The 16,607-nt window shown below is 50.1% G+C and overlaps 1 protein-coding gene across 15 annotated transcripts in view; it reads left to right on the forward strand.

Annotated features, from left to right (window-relative positions):
- The window catches only part of STIM1 (stromal interaction molecule 1), a 107,045-nt gene that overhangs the window by 14,184 nt on the left and 76,254 nt on the right, over window positions 1–16,607 (forward strand). Inside the window, exon 1 of one of the 15 annotated variants that reach the window (XM_074860661.1) lies at window positions 3,857–3,980. The exons of the other annotated variants lie outside the window; for them this stretch is intronic. Coding sequence (XP_074716762.1) covers window positions 3,872–3,980 — 109 coding nt within the window. The 5' untranslated portion in view covers window positions 3,857–3,871. Of the gene's footprint in view, window positions 1–3,856; window positions 3,981–16,607 lie in introns of those variants that run through there. 15 annotated transcript variants of the gene reach the window in all.

The following is a 16,607-nucleotide window of genomic DNA, read 5'->3' on the forward strand; positions in this document are numbered from 1 at the left end:
AGATTAAAAAACAAAGAAATTCCAAAGAATTGAATGCCAGAGAGTGCATTCTCTTCCATTGTGTTACTTTTAATTGCAGTTGTTTTCCAGTAGCTTGCCATTATTTATTCAGAATGTAAATGAACAACAGTTGCTGCCGTTATAAACTCATTTTCCAGCCGCCTTGTCTCCGCGTAGCGTTTGCACGGGAACGGTGTGTGGGGTTGACGTGAGGTCTCCTTTTTTGGATATTGGCTAAATTCTTCTGAAATTCCCAAGCTCCCAGTGAAGGTTTGCTGACTTCTGGCAAACCAGGCGTAGACTGCAAATACAGTTACGTGGTTTCTCGGACGTTGCGCCGGAAGACAGCTGTCTGAATAAAAAGAGAAAAACTGCATCAGAAAGAAAGAAGAAAAAGGTTTTATTGTTCAACAGTCTTCATATAAGTATTGGTAGAAGTGCACGTGAAGGCTTCAGGGTGAGGAAGGAGACTTTTTAGTGGAGGGGAGTGTTGATACAGGATCAGGGAACTGCAGGAAAGTCGCCCAGTTTGAAGCGGAGGAGGAAAGCTCGCAGCACCTTTTCACCTTTATGCTGATGCTGGAAGTAATGTTTTCTGCCTGAAGAGTTAGGGACTAGAGTATCTCTTTTCCTATTTAATGAGGAGCTAAAAAAGATTCAGAGGAGTCCAGGCTTGTATTCCTGAAACACCTATATATTTGTGTTAGGATTTGGCAGAGGATGTTACTGGTAGCCAAAATTACACCTTTAGTAAACACAATCCTTTAACTTGAATGTAGCTGATGCTGAATAATGAATCAACATAACCCCGATCCAGTACAGCAGAATAGAAATAACCCAGAGTTTTAAGCACCGAGAGGTTTTTTTTTTCATTCTTAACGTACCCAAGTGTTGCTGCTCAGATCCTGGTGCTGCTGCTCCTCCGGTCCCCGCAGAGATGGTGTCTGCCCGGGAGCGCTGCAAGGAGTTACCGCTCGCTGATGGTGACGTGAAAAAAATCAGATATGGGATAAATGTATAGTTCTTTGTAGGTCATCTTAAAGCAAGCAGACTTTTCCCAGAGCTCCTATCATCAAATACAACCACTTAATAAATAAAGAAACTCTCTTTTCATCAGCCAAAGGGAACCGCAGGCTCGGTGGGCTGTGAGCAGGACGTCGCCCCGCCAGAGACTGTTTCAGGCTGGAGTGCGGCCAAGCCGATGACACTCCCCCTCCCTCAGCGCGTTGGTGTAACGAGGCAAACGAGTTGTGTGTGCGAGGCAGTGGCCTGAATGTGAGCAGTCTTTTCCGCTTCTGTGGATGCCATAAGAGCTGGTAAAAAGCCTAGAGGGTAAAAGCTGCTAAAACTGTGATGGTTTGGCTTTGCTGGTGCTCCTAACTCAGATGCTTAATGATCTGCTGCCTTTGAGGTATGGCCCTAGAAGATGAAAGGGACTTAAAGAGATTTATCAGTAGCCTAACGGTTGCTAAACTTAGTCACTTGTTTCCTGGCTCGGGGTGTGCGGAAATGCTGTAGAGGTGATAGTTGTTCTGCTCTTGGGAAATAAATATTACCAGCACGTCCAGTGGCAATGGTCCTGCGCTCGTACTGGTCGAAAGGCTTTGGCAGGACAGAGTTTATAGGGAGAAACACAATATTTTATTTTTATTTTTTTGCAGATCAGCTGATGTAGCCTGAAAAAATAAGACAAGCCTTTGCAGCACAAATGTGGGGTTTTTTTCCCCAAGTGAAGTTGCCAAAAACTTGGTAAACTGAGTTTCCTGCTTACAGCACCAGCCCGGACAGCCCCATGGCCGGGTGAGCTGGGGAGCGGGAGCGGCCGGGATGGGTCAGAGGGACTCTGCTCTCGTTCAAGCACAAATCCTGGCAGTTTTCCCGAAAGGAGATGCAGATGGGTGTCTGCTCAGGTGCCCTTCTCGGTTATTCATTCTTGCAGTGACCTTCGGAAGGCAAATGAGGGTCGTGAGCTTCCCCTCGGTGGGCACCCACTGTCGGCGTGGCCGTGGGGTTTGCCGGCCGCTCGAGCCGTGGGGAGACTAAAGAAGTTTGCGCAGAGGTTTTCCAGAGCCGTGGCCGTGCTGAGCCAAGCCAGCTGCCGCGGCAGGGCCATCACCAAAGCTGGGGTTAAGATTCCACGCGTTTCTTCTTTTTACGTGCTGCCTGGAGCACAGGCCCTGCAAAGGCTGAAATCTTTGTTTTAATAGGACCAGAAGCCAGTTTTGCTGCAGCTCCCCCATAACTCTTCAAACAGAGTGGGTATATTTTCCACTGAATCGTCCAGCCCCACAACCATAAAATTTTCATTCTTTATGGACAAGAGCAGGGCAGTCACTGGCTTTATGGGCCATGGCATTATAATTACCTTCTTCATGTCTCTTTCAAAAAGAGACCAGATGCATGTTTCTGTTAGGATTTAACTTTTTAAGCTGTCTATGGCAATAATATTGTTCTTTTGGTCTCTTCATGTTTGTGTAGTAATCACAGTATTTTTATTTTTAATTTGAATACTGATGTGGATACAGAAAGCTGCTATCTTTCTTGAGTTTGGTGGTTTATGTTGTGCAGAAAGTCATGGTCCCTCCTATATGGAATAATAATTTTTTAAAGTAAGTCAAGACTATTTTTTCTTATTTAGAAGTGCATAGCTTAAATAGCCTCTTCTATTGTTGGAAGCCATGGTAGTCTATAATTAACTTAAACATAAATTAAGTGTTCTGTTTCTGAACGCAGTTAATGGACACTTAAGTTGATTACTCATGTTGGTCATAAACTATTATAAGCTGCTGTTTGATTCAACTTGAAATTTATATTCTGACGTCTGTCTTTTCAACACTTGAAGTGCTTTGCTGTAGGGGCTTTAAAGCTCAAAGAAATCTCCTTGGTAAGAGTATTGTTATTCTGAGGAGACTGTTCTAATCCATGATATATCCGTCAGAGCGTAGCCAGCCCTGGGTACGTGTTGCAGCTGCTGCTGACGTGGTCGGGAGGACGTGGCGCACGGGCGCTGGTGAGGAGCAGGGTCACGCTGCCGAGAGCATCTCGCCGTGGCAGTGAGCCGGCCTCGATGGCCGCACACATCCCTTCCAATTCTAATTTCTGCAGCAGTGGCCTGCCAGCTGTAAGCTGCGCTGCAGGCACCCACACGTGTGGGAAGGTATGTGAGGGGGAGGGAAAATAATTTCTGTAATCCCAAACCAAATATAAAGTCCTGCTGGGAATCGTTCCTTAACCAGAGGCTGGCTAGCGCTTAGCGATGCAAGGGTCTCGTCCCTTTGTACCTGGATTGTAAACCTGTCTGTGTGGAGGATTTAGGGAGTGCCAGAGAACAAGTCTGCTTAATTTATGGTTTTGCCCTCCTTGTGCTGCTCTGCATGCCCAAGCACCCGCTGTGCCGTGGAAGCACGCCCGGGCCGCTCGCTTCAGGGACCAGAGCTCGGGCTTTTCTCAAATCAGAGTCTCCTGTTGCCTTCCCAAGTCATACGTGATTTATCCTCCTCACTGAAACTCTGTGGGGTGAGTTTCTTACCGAAGAAACAGTTATGGAAAAGATACTGTTTGTTCAGCTGAAATAATGACGAATGGGGTCAAACTCAACTCCAGTCGTCTGGCTTTGTGCCTGGCGTGGCTCTGAATGGTGCTTTCCATCCTTGGCACTTAGAAAAACGAAGAGAGATTGATCACGTAGTTTCTGTTGGGAAAGCTAGCTGGGAGTTCAGGAGCTAGTAATTAACTCCACCATTGTGCAGGTTTGAATAGCACATCTAACGTACCATACAGCACATGTGTAGTGAGTTCACTTTGCCAAGGTGCAGTAGAACATGTACGCGCCTGTAGTGCAAAGCTGCAACGTGGAGAAAACCTATTAGCGATGCTCAGTCTCTTGGGAAGGTGGAAAGAGGATTTCCCTGCAATACGCAGCGTTTGTCCTGGCAGCCAGCGTTACCCGGGGGCCCTGCGGCTTGTGGAGAAACCAGAAGGTAAAGATAAATGATGATTGCTGCGTGGGTTTGTGTGGTTTGAGTCGCCGGGCCCCGGAAGGATGGAGATGGTCTGAGCGGGGGTGGGACACTCTCTGTCCGGGGGGGTTTCGAGCCAACTTCATGAAAGCCCTGGCTACAGGCTTTGCTTAAGGCGCCTCTTGCATTTCCTTAATTCACGCATCCTCCCCAGATTGCTGCTGGTGGATCAGATGTGGTGATCCGTGGTCCAGTGTGGCAGTAAGTGGCTTTTGGGCTGTGCTGGGTAAGCAGAGCAGAGCCTTGCTCTGGATTAAAAACCCCCAAGTGCTGCCTTAAAGTGCTGCCCTGTGGTTGCTGGGCTGTTGCTGACACCCCAGCTGACTGGTGTTAGAAAACTTACTCTCTCCTGCTTTAATTTACCTTAAAACTGCGTCCTGTCCTCACGCCTCTGCAGGAGCGTGGCCGTGCTTTGGACAACAGCGTGTTTGTAAAACCTGATATGTTGCCTCTCCAGTCTGCTTAGTGCAGGCAGCAGCTAAATGATGGCTTAAAAATGGTGGGGAAACAGGTGAGCTGCCGCGCTGAACCTGAATATCTGGCCAAACGCACAAGGATGGGTCGTATTTTCAGCAGCTTCTCCGCTGCCAGGACACAGGGAAAACACATGCAGGGCAGGCTTTGGGTAGTAGGGAGGATTAAACGGTGTAAGTCAGTGGAACAACAGCTGTGTTAGTAACAGAGCGGTGCTAAGGAAGAATTTGGCATTTTCTGGTCTCTTCCCCGTGTTTTTTACTTACACAACAATGTTGCTTTAAAATGCTGAACATTAACACAGATCTCCTCCCGCTGAAACTCTTCCCCGTGTGTAGAAGATGAGGACCACGTTGTCCAATGAGTTGTCAGCTTGCCTTTTAAAGCCATTTTATTACTGCAAGTAGCCTTGAAGATTTTTTGAAAGACCGTCATGGGGGAAGGAGCAGAAGTGGTTTGTGATCGCTCTGAAATTGCTGCTGTTCCGGAAAGCACTAATGGCTGAGCCGTCCCCGGCTCTGCCCCTTGGAGCTTCAGTGGCGTTTTTTTGAGCTGAGGGCGAGGTTTCAAAAGATGCTGAGCTGACTGAAGAACAGCTTGCCGTCACTGAAAAGCGTTTCCTCCTTCCCTCTCCGTTTCGGCAGCGCCCATCCTGCACCCCGGCAGTTTGGTGCTCAGCAGAAACGGTCGGTCCTGCACGGCCCCGGGGCCAGGGGAGGTCTCCACGCTTAGTCAGCACCTTATTCTATAAAGGACCTCTTTCACTGGTCACCTGCAGGAAGAAGTCACTTTATTAAATGTATTATTTGTCCAAATGATTTGCTGGTGTGAATCTCCCCGCTCTCTCCTCCAAGAAGAGCATTTCCATTTTCCAACGTAGCAAAACGGGGCGGAAAACACCCAATTCAGCCGCGTTCCACAATGACTCATTTCAAGACTTTTTGTTTTGTTTTGGCTTGAACTGGGATGGCCTCTTTGTTTGTTTGTTTGTTTGTTTTTTTAGTAACAACCTTTATTAGTGAGGCAGCACTGGCTCTGCTTCCAGCCGGGCAGGCCAGATTTCCTGACAGCGTGGTGGCCGCGCTCAGCGGCCACGTGCCAGCCCGCACCTATGCTGCAGTTCTGCTCAAAGTGGTGGCTTGTTTTTTTATTTTGCCTTTGTATTCAAAGCTCTTACTTTGGGGCAGAAGAATTATAATTTAGGAACGCCTTGTTTGCAGGTCCCGTCCGACAAATGCTTTTCTCCTGGATCTCCCTGCAGCGCGCCGTGTCGGGGCTGCTTGCACGTTGGCATCACTGGGTGTATTTTTGCCACCTGTGACTGGGTTTAAGGGGGAGGGTACCCCCAGGGACAGGGGGGCACGGCTCTGCCCCCTCCCCAGCCATCCGTGTTTCCTGCTGGTCGCCAGCGCGGTGTTTTCCAGCAGTGGATCGCTGTCGGGTTTTCGGGGAAGCCGGCCTCGGAGCTGACATAACCCAAAGTGCTCCTTCTTTGCTTGAGCAACGTGTTTGGTTGACAAGGAGGGAAAAGAAAAAAAAAAACCCAAACCAAACTTATGTCCCTGATGTGAATAATCTGCACCTAATAAAGAGATTTATTTTAACTTTTGCCACCGTTGCTCCTCCTAATTGCTTTTTTTATGTTCCATTGCACTGTGTACAGAGCATTGTCACCCGGTAGTAACTAGTCACAGGGCAAGTAAAGTACATGGGGATTAGATTAATCTTTTATAGTTACAACTAGTGGAAAAAAGATGTGCTGAGTTGTTTGGGAAGAGCCTTTCCTCGATCCTGCCGGGCTGTCGTGGGGAGGTCGGGATCCTCCCTTGCGTGGGAAGGGAGCTTTGTGAATGCTCTCCTGCAGCTTTTTGTGCAGAGTGGTGTCACTTCCTTCTTCATTTGCCCTCATCCCTTCTTCCTATCATTCCCATTTAGTGTGTTAAATGTGAAATCTAGTAGAACTCCGTTGCTAAGAGGACTTCTCTGTAGTCCCTGACACATCCAGGATCTTGTTCTTGTACTGGGGTTCCCAACTGTTACCATCAGGTGTGTAGAACCAAACAGCTCTGCGAGCACAAAGAATAACAAAACTGGGGTTTTCTGCAGATTTGTGTCCTTTGTTCACAGGCAGTCTCCTCCTCCTCCTCCTCCTGCTTTCCTCCCCCCACCCTCTTCCCCTTCCCACCCTGTGCCATCACCTTTCTCCTCCACCATCAGCTTGGAACTGTGGGTGGCCCATGTGTGCCCACTGGCCTCGGGTCCCCCCTTCACCGGTGTCCTGATCCTTGTGGAAAGCGTTAGGGAACTATAAATAAGATGTTGAGGTTGGGGAAGTAGGAGGGTAACAGGATGACCAGGAAGAGGTTTTTTTTTTTTTCCTGGAGAAGTCAAGCCGAGAGTTGCATACTGTTTCTGAGGTCCAATAATTAATGTGTGTTTTTGCAGAACAGTGTTTTCCTGCTAGGGCTGCGCTGCGATGGCGGGCAGCATCTCGCCTTAGCGTGGCCTTGCTCTGTTAAAGACTTGTGTTCTTAAATGGGAGAGAAGGACTTTGCTGGTTTCAGGAAAAAAAAAAAATCTTGTAAATGAGAATGTTTTAAAATACAGGAACGTGTTTCCAATGAGCTTGCTGGATGCAGCAGCGCAGTTACCCACGTGATGGTTTATTTGCGAGTGGCAGCTGATTCCTCCTGGCCGGAGGAAAGGCACAGAGCAGGGTGGGTGCCACCTCTTGAAAAGGCGCTGAGCTGGTGTCTCCGTGTTTTCTGCTCTCCAGAGCTTCTGTGAAAATTTAAATCATCGGTTCTTGGTAAGACACAGAAGGGATAAATAAGGTTAAAACTGGGAGAAGCTGCCCTTGTATGGCAGCATGGGAATGGTGCCGCTTTGCTTGAATTAATTATGCAGAAACTTGACTGTGGGGAGCCCCCGATTCCTGGGCTGTTGCGAGAGGAGGGGACAGGCAATGCTTGCAAGAGGTCCTCTGGCTCGTCCATGCGTGCAGCGCTTGCTCCTGGGGCAGGGGCTCCGTCAGCTGTGCCCTGTGGCCGGGAGGGCGAGACAGGTGGGATTTTGGCACGGGGACGGGGGGTTCTGGAAGGAAGAGCAGGGGAAAAGGACACTACTGAAAAAAAACCAATAAAGCAACGGTTCTGGAAACTTTGCTGTGGTCCAGATATTGAGTATTGTTGAGATGTAGCTGAGCGCAAGACTTGAGGCGTAAGCCTGGCCTTTGGGTCAGTCCTGTGCTACCCACCTCGTCAGTGTATGACAGTAATTTCAGAAACCCTCCACCCCCAAACTACTCTTTTTGGAAATCTCTTTTTACGTTCTTAAAGAAACTTCCCAAAGTAATGAATTGAAAATTCAGTAAAATGGAATGGAAATATATTAGCGCGGAGGAGCTGTTTGGGCCTGAAATGCTTCGCCATCGAGATGTTGAATCTGTGCAGAAATCAAGCCTTGAAAGGAAGGCTTGGTTGGAGCATTAGAGCTGCTGCCTGCAGTTCTGCGGGCTAGCCTAACTAAGAGTGACCCAGAGTAAAGGGTTTAGTTCTCCAGTTACAATAAGCAGGCTCACCTTTTCCTGTCCCTCCCTTCTCTGCAGCGGGAAGGGGAAGGCAGCAGCGCTCAGGACTGGCAGCACTCTGTCGCTGTACGGTGTGTGCGCACCCGCTGGGGGCTGCGCGCGATCAGGTTTAATCCAGCGAGGGGTTAGTTCATCCCTGAAGCAAACACGTTTTACTTAAAGTTGCTTTAAATCTTCCTTGGCACCTTTGGTTTGTGGTACCTGCATGGGCCTGGCCATCTGTGGCTGTTTTCTTTTCCCAGAGTTGTTGGTTTTATGGCTTATGTGCGTCCAGCTGCGCAGGAAAACTCCTCAGCTTTACAGGCTGCCGGTGGTAGCTGGGAAAGTGGGCATCCGCTTGCAGGTGCACAAACCTAAGATGCTGTTTCTCTTATCTCTCGTCACATCCTGTAAAAAATTAAGCAAGAGATAAGACAGGAAGAATAGATAGTTTCTATGGAGTGGGTGATTTAACTACTTCCTTCCCGCATTATGAACACGAGTTACGGCTCCTCTGCGCTGGCCTGGGAGCTGCCTGGTCCCACTGACTGCCCAGGCTGAATTAAATACCAATAAGCAAGAAACCAGTTCAGCCCTGAAATGCAACTCCTTTATAGAAAGCTCGTGCTCAAAAGGATGATCTTTTTCCTGTGAGAAGTGATTTTAATTTTGACAAGTTAGGATGAAATATTTTAAATCATAAAAAACTGGTCCCTAATTAATACAATGGGAGAATAGAAAGAAGATGGGACAAGACTCCAGCAGGGGAGGTTCAGACTGGACATGAGGAAAAAATGCTTCCCAGCAAGAGTGGTCAGAGAGTGGAATAGGCTGCCCAGGGAGGGGGTGGAGTCCCCATCCCTGGGTGTGTTTAAGGGCCGTTTGGATGAGCTGTGGGGGGATGTGGGGTAGGGGAGAACTTTGTAGAGTCGGGCTGAGGGTTGGACTCGATGATCCCGAGGGGCTTTTCCAACGTGAATGAATCTGTGACTCTTCTCGGGTTTGCAAGGATAGGCCGAGAGGCAGCAAACACTAATGACGGCAGGGGAATGTCTGATTAGATATTAGGGATGCATTTCCATAACGAAGGTAGTCAGGCATCGAAACTGGGACTCAAAGAGGTGCTGCAACCTCCGGCCGTGGAGATACCAGAGCTCAAGTGGACGGGGCGGTCAGGAGTTGGCCCTGCTTTGCTGGGGAGGTGGGAGCTGGTGAACTCCCGTCTTGACTCAGTGTCCCTTGATGCCTCTCAATTGTGTATAAAGGACGAGAGCAGTAGGAGTTACATGCATGAAGATACAAGGGAGTTACATACCCTTCAGCATTCAAATCGTAAAGTTATCCAGGTATTAGAAAGATGAATAGCTGTAACAAAAGCTGCTTTTTGTGCCTAAGCTTGCTGCTGCTTGCAAGTGTTTTTCCCGCTTAGACTGATTTACGTCTACGTGGAAGTGAACATTTTTTTCCTGTGAACCCAATTAGAGTGGCTCTTAGGAAGTATTTCTTTGCAGAAGGGGTTGTTGGGCGTTGGAATGGGCTGCCCAGGGCAGGGGGGGAGTCCCCATCCCTGGAGGGGTTGAAGAGTCGGGTTGACCCAGCGCTGAGGGATCTGGTGGAGTTGGGAACGGTCAGGGTGAGGTTCATGGTTGGACTGGAGGAGCTTCAAGGGCTTTTCCAACCAAGATGATTCTGTCATTCTGTGAATAAAGAGCCTCCAAATTTTGCTGGTAACTTTTGAAGCAGTCTTAATGTTAGTAATGAGGATCACATTTTTTAAAAAAAACAAAACTAAACCCCAACAACCAACCAAACAAGAAAGCCAAAACACCACTACTCTAGCTAAAGCCAAAAATCATGGGGTAAAATGCATTTTTGACCTGATTTACTTATGTGTACATTTTTGTACTTCGTCAGCTGATGTAATCAGTCCAATTGCATCACCATGGGGGTGACATAATGCAGGAGACAACGATCAGCCCTGAAATAGTCCGTTTGAAGGAGAAGGAAATGAGTTAGGAGCGTGAGTGATAGGGGAAGGTGTTTCCTTTGGAAGAAATCCGTGTTGGGAGTGGGCTGGCTGCAGGAGCGTGTGGGGTCCTGCGTGATGTGAGCTACCGCCTGTCTCAGCCCCTTCGATGCTCTTCACCATGTGTCCCGGAGCCTTTCCCTGGAAGAAAAAGGGTGATGGTGAGGAAGAAGAGACCGTGTGTGTTGTAGGATCGCTGTGCTGCAGGGGGTTACGGAAGCGCCTGTGTCAGGTGATGCTCCGCTTCACGCTTGGGTTGTAGCTTTTAAAAGGATGGAAGGGCTGGGTGACGCCTGCAGGAGACCCTCTCCAGGTACCCCCACGGTCTCCCCGCCGAGAGCCTATTTGGTCGCTGTAATTCTGCAAGTTCTGTCACGCTGTTATGTGCCTCTTTGGAGGTAGCTGGAGTAGTGCTGACTTGTGTCTGGGTGGATACCGGTGGTACCAGTTCGTTCCAACTGAGCGTAAACCACCTCGGTGCTCCTCAGAAGCAGAACGACTCAGCCTCGAGCTGGTCTGGAATATTCTCTGCTTCTGGAGACAACCACAGCACTGACGTGTTCCTCCCTAGCCCGCAGAACGCTTCAGGCTTATTTAATCTCTCCGTAATTTTGTAGGTCCTTTGAAGTGTTGTATCTCCTTTGATCCTGGGGCTGGCCTCCAGCAGAGCCCGGCGGTCAGGGTGGATGGAGCCGGAGCCTCTCCCAGCTTTGGTTGAGGTTCACGGGTGTAGGGTGCTGCCCCCCCCCCTTCCCCCCGTGCCCCCACTGTTACCCCGTGCTTTCGGGAAACAGCCCAATGCAAGTGGCTGTATCCTGTGTGGGTCCCATCGAATCCTGGGGAGCGTTGGAGGGCAGAGGTGTCCCTTGGAGGGACTGGCAGGAACCTTTGTTAAACCTGAAGTTTAACAAAAGCAAATGCCAGGTCTCGCACCTGGGACAGAATAACCATGCTCAGCGATCCGGGCTGGGGGCTGACGCTGGGAAGCAGCTTTGCAGAGAGGCTCTGGGGATGCCGGTGAAGAAGTTGCCCGTGGGCAGAGGGAGGCAGGAGGGGGGTCCATCTGCTCCGAGGAGCAGGTCCTCCCCTTCGTCAGGCAGTTGTGATGCTGCACCTGGGGTGCTTTGGAGCTCCCCGATACAGAAGAGGTGCAGCTGTGCTCAGGTGAGCTTAGCAGAGCCACCGCGGTGGTGGGGGGCCAGGGTGTTGAGCCCGGGGCAGAGGGGGACACGGGGAGACCTCGCAGCCCCTCCCCGTGGCAGTGCCCGGGGCTAGAGCCAGCCCCTTCCCTGCAGCCCCCCACGAGCTGCGACCTGGGGAACCCCGGCCGAGTGGAGGGGGAAAACTGGTGTAAGAGCAGTCAAATACCAGAGGGGCCCAGAGAGGCTGTGGGGTCTCCACCCTGAGCAACCTGCCCTGATTTAGAGCTGCTTTGGGCAGCTGAACCGGGGGCAGCTCCAGAGCTCCCTTCTGACCTACGTTACTCCACGATTGTGATTTTATGATTCTGTAATTTTACTTGACATCTTTATCGTATAACGCATTGCTTTGGGGGTAACTTTGACTAGCCTTGAGGTAAATAATGTTCTATTCCCATCTTGCCTGAACAATAAAATTAGAAATATGTTTGTATTAGCTGTTAGGCATTTATCAATAAATACTCTGAGAACAAGAGGGGAGTTATATATTTCTCTGTCACCTTGTGAAAGCTACCAAAATTTTTGCTACTATTGCAACATGAAATTATGTACCTTGAGCTCTTCTTGCTCCCGTTATCTTTTTGCAGCGTGTATCCCGTACTGGAGTGCCAAGAGCTGGGGACTGGAAATCCCTGGCTTTGGGCAAGCACTGCTGCAAAAATGGCTCGTGTGGGTCAAGGATGGTGAGATGGAATGGCAGAAATATTGTGGGTTTTTTCCTTGATTTCTTCTTAGATTTCTTTGGTGTCTCAAAATTTTTCAGGCAGGAATGACTCACTCATCCATTATGTGGTTTCCTGACTTTTAGCAATTTTTCCTTCACTTAAAAAATAATAATTATTAGCTTTGCATCACGGTGCTCGGCAGCCAGCATTCAAAGCCGCGTACCGTGGGCTGTGGCTGACTAGAGCGGCTGACTCATGTCTGTGACAGGGTTTCAGATTGACATTGATTTCTTCCCACCCCTCACTGGGTTTCTCTTTCAGAATATCTGTAAGGCTAGTTTTGGCCATGTAATGATCTCCTTGTCTCTTTACAGAGCAGGAGTGTTGATCCTGGGTCCTGGAGATGGGGAGCAAGTGCTGCAGGGTTAGCCAGCCCCCTTGATTCCCTGTGGTGCTGGGACCACGGTCCTGCACAGCCCCCCAGCTGTGCCTGGGCACTGCGGTTTGGTGGCAGGCACGGTAGGTTCCTGCACAGAATAGAACAGAACGGTTTGGGCTGGAAGGAACCTTAAAGCCCATCCAGTCCCACTCCCCTGCCCCGGGCAGGGCCACCTTCCACTAGCCCAGGTTGCCCAAAGCCCCGTCCATCCTGGCCTTGAACCCTTCCAGGGAGGGGGCAGCCACAGCTTCTCTGGGCAACCTGTGCCAGGGCCTCCCCACCCTCACAGGGAACAATTTCTACCTTAGATCTCATCTAAATCTCCCCTCTGTCAGTTTAACACCATTTCCCCTCATCCTATCCCTCCCCCCTGATGACGAGTCCCTCCCCCCTTTCTTGTAGCCCCTTTCAGTCCTGGGAGGCCGCTCTAAGGTCTCCCTGGAGCCTTTTCTTCTCCAGCTGAACCCCCCAACTCTCTCAGCCTGTCCTCACAGGGGAGTGCTCCAGCCCCCCGAGCATCTTGGTGGCCTCCTCTGGCCCCGCTCGAGCAGGTCCGTGTCCTTCTGCTGTTGGTGCCCCCAGAGCTGGACCCAGTACTGCAGGGGGGTCTCACCAGAGCGGAGCAGAGGGGGAGAATCCCCCCCTCGCCCTGCTGCCCACACTGCTCTGGGTGCAGCCCAGCACACGGGTGGCTTTCTGGGCTGCCAGCACACGTTGCTGGCTCACAGGCAGTTTTGCACCCCCCAACCCCCCCAAGTCCATTCCCCCAAACATCACCTCATGTGAATGGAAGGTGCTACAAATCGCTGTGCATGTTAAGGGTTAACCCCTGGATTTTGCCGCAGCCAGTGGTGGTTTTTCAGCTGGTAGAACCCAGCTCCATTCCTGGCTTTGCTGGTGAAGGTGTGGAGTGTCCCACTGCCTCTGACCCCAGTGGAAAGAAGCAAGTTTCCTAAACCCTTAAAGCTTTGTTGTTCACGGCGCACTGATAAGGCATTTGAGAGATAGAGATCTCAGAAGGAGTATTTACCACTAAAATACTCTGTGTACCTTAAACAGCACTGGGCACAGCAGGTTGTGTGCGGGTGTGGAGCGGTGCCCGGCTCGACACGAGCACAGAACTGCTCCGCCGGAGGGTTTTCAGCTGGGAATAAAAAAGGATTTCTAGACTTTCAGGCTATATTTCTAAAATAATCCCTGGTGCTTGGATGCATCAGCAGCTGGCCATGGGCTTTGTCCCCCATTGTTCCTGTCCCACTGTGATTTCGGAGGGGAGAGCTGGTGCTCAGCGGCCAAGAGCATCCGATGTGGTGGGTCGTGGTCCCAGGTCCCGGTGCGGCTCCATCTGCGCTGCCAGAGATGGGGAGGTGGTTGGATCTGGCGTGGAAAAGGGTTGGAGCCTCCCTGGTCTAGGGAAGGGGGTGGGGGCACGATGGGCAGGGGAAGAGCTTGGTTTGGTCTCTGGGTGCGTGGCTGATGCTGTGAGGCTGGGGAGTGACTTCAAAAAAGGGGCCGCTTCAAAGCATTAGTGGAGAATTGCTCTTGAGAAATCTGAGGAAATTCTAAAATATTTTCATGCTGAGAAATATTTATACTTCAGCATTAATAAACGCGTTATATCTGAAAATACGTAACCTATAGCGAATGTAAAGTGAAGAAGGTCACTTTTACCTGAAAGCGTTAACTGAATTTCCTGGTTATGGCTGCTGGAAAATGGAGGGTTTGGGGGGGACCCTTCCCCGTTGCAACTGCCTTCAGGCCCTCTGTACATGAAGGCTTGGGGAGAATGCCAGTGATATTAAGAAAAATGCTTGCAGTTTTGAAAAACCATCATCTTGTATTCATGCCATAAAGCAGAGGCTAGAGAAAAACCCACCAGAATTGTGTCTGGTAGTATTTTTCTTTCAGAGTATAATTTTTTTAGTATAATTCTTTCATAATTTGCAGCTCTCAGAGAAAACCTCTGATCGCTTCCTCAATGAAATCTGCTTTCCATGCGGCGATGGGCCGCCCCGCTCTCTGCCCAGCTGCGGACCCCAGAAGCTGTTTCTGTGAGGCCGGAGGGTGAAGCGCAGGGAGCAGGACTGCCGGGGCTGGGAGCGGGCTGGCCCCAGGTGATGCTGGGCTGGAAGGTTAAGGGCTGGCTCATTCCACACACCGGGTCCTTCCAGGAGGAGAGGTTTGCTACTGGCTGGGGGCGGGAACTGGACAGGGAGTGTTTGGGTCACACAAGGGGTGTGGAGTGGGGAGAGCTTGAAGGGATGTCAACTTTGAGATGGACATTCCCGGTGAATACATGGGCAGCAATGCTTCCCAGGGAGGGCTCCTGCCCGAGCCTGGGCTGGGCTCCCGCCATTCCCAGTTCCCGACTCGGAGCCAGTCTGGGGAGCCAGGTGAGCTTTCACAGAGTCACCGAATCATTCGGGTTGGAAAAGCCCCTTGGGCTCATCGAGTCCAACCCTCAGCCCGACTCTACAAAGTTCTCCCCTACCCCACATCCCCCCACAGCTCATCCAAACGGCCCTTAAACACACCCAGGGATGGGGACTCCACCCCCTCCCTGGGCAGCCTATTCCACTCTCTGACCACTCTTGCTGGGAAACATTTGTTCCTCATGCCCAGTCTGAACCTCCCCTGTTGCAGTTTAAAGCCGTTCCCTCTTGTTCTGTCACTAATTCCCTGGGAGAAGAGACCAGCACCAACCTCTCTACAACGTCCTTTCAGGGAGCTGTAGAGAGTGATGAGGTCTCCCCTCACCTTCTCCTCCTCACACTGAACAGTCCCAGCTCTTTCAATCTCTCCTCACAGGATTTATTCTCCAGGCCCTTCCCCAGCTTCGTTGCCCTCCTCTGCACTCGCTCCAGCCCCTCGAGATCTCTCTCGGATTGAGGTGCCCAAAACTGGACACAACCCTCCAGGTGTGGCCTCACCAGTGCAGAGCACAGGGGGACTATCACCTCCCTGCTTCTGCTGGTCACACTATTTCTAATCCAAGCCAGGATGCCGTTGGCTTTCTTGGCCACCTGGGCACACTGCTGGCTCCTGTCCAGCTGCTTGTCAGTGAGAACCCCCAGATCCTTTCCTTCCTCCGAGGATTCACTCTCAGGGGAATAATTGCTTGCACTTGGTACCTCTTCAGGAATATGGATAGCGGTTGCTTGTGGAAATTATCACAAAATCGGGGCATAAGAAAAATTGCTGCTGCTCTTACCTGGATGAACGTCAGACGCTGGTACTGCAGGAGCCCCCTGAGGCCGCTTAGCTGAGAGGTTTACAAAAGTGGAGGAAGGAGAGGTTTTGATTTAGCCAGTGACTGGTGTTTTCTGGTGTTGGGATTTGCAATGCCAGTAGGTATCAGATCCGTCTGTCTGCAGTTAGGTGAATTGTTGCAGTTTTCAAATAACCCACAATATTAGCAGATTTAAATTAATTAGTGAAACTTCACCTGTCTCCAGTGAACTTGCTTCTAAAGAACATCAACTGTGAAGGGACAGTTGTATTGTGTGAAGGACGTCCTTAAAGTCAAATCTGGATGGCCTTCACTGTTTGGTACAGTTTTAATTATTCCATTTTGTTCAGCACAAAAGAGAAGGACGTGTAAGCAGTTAGATTACTTAGTTTATTATTATGAAGTAACCCAATCTCTAGTTATTCAAGCTCATTAGAACTTTTTCCTGCCCATGGGATATTTTGGCTTGTGCTGCTCGTCTTGCTGAAGGACTTGATGTGGTATTTTTTAGCTGTCTCTAGGCAAAACCACTTTGCCTTGCAGGGTGGTACTAAAACAACTTTTGCTATCTTATTTAGACAGCCCAACAGAAATATTATGCCATCCTCAGGCCTGAAGAAAGCAAACAAAAATTTCTCAGGAAGGAAATACGTGCAATTGGCACTTTGAGGCCAGAGTACCCGAGGATGCTGAGATCTGGTCTGGAGAGGTTTGAGAGCAACGGGAAGGGCAGAGTCACACCCAGACTCTCCGTGGGTGGTGAGGGCCGGAGATGGGATGGTTTATAATGGTTTTTTGTAAATGGAGTGGGCTGTGTGAGAGGGCATGGGCGGGAGGAGGTGTGGGCAGGTACAGGCCCGGACTGTGGGATGGGGCTGGTGGCGTGTACTTCCCACCCCAGCGAGGTGGGGGAAAGAAGTTTGGTTGGGGGGTGGTGGTGTGTGTTTTCTAATGGGCTGGAAAGAGCAAAAGATTTGAAGAGGAAGGG

This window comes from Strix uralensis, chromosome 2 (assembly GCF_047716275.1).
Source record: "Strix uralensis isolate ZFMK-TIS-50842 chromosome 2, bStrUra1, whole genome shotgun sequence".
Lineage (NCBI taxonomy): Eukaryota > Metazoa > Chordata > Aves > Strigiformes > Strigidae > Strix > Strix uralensis.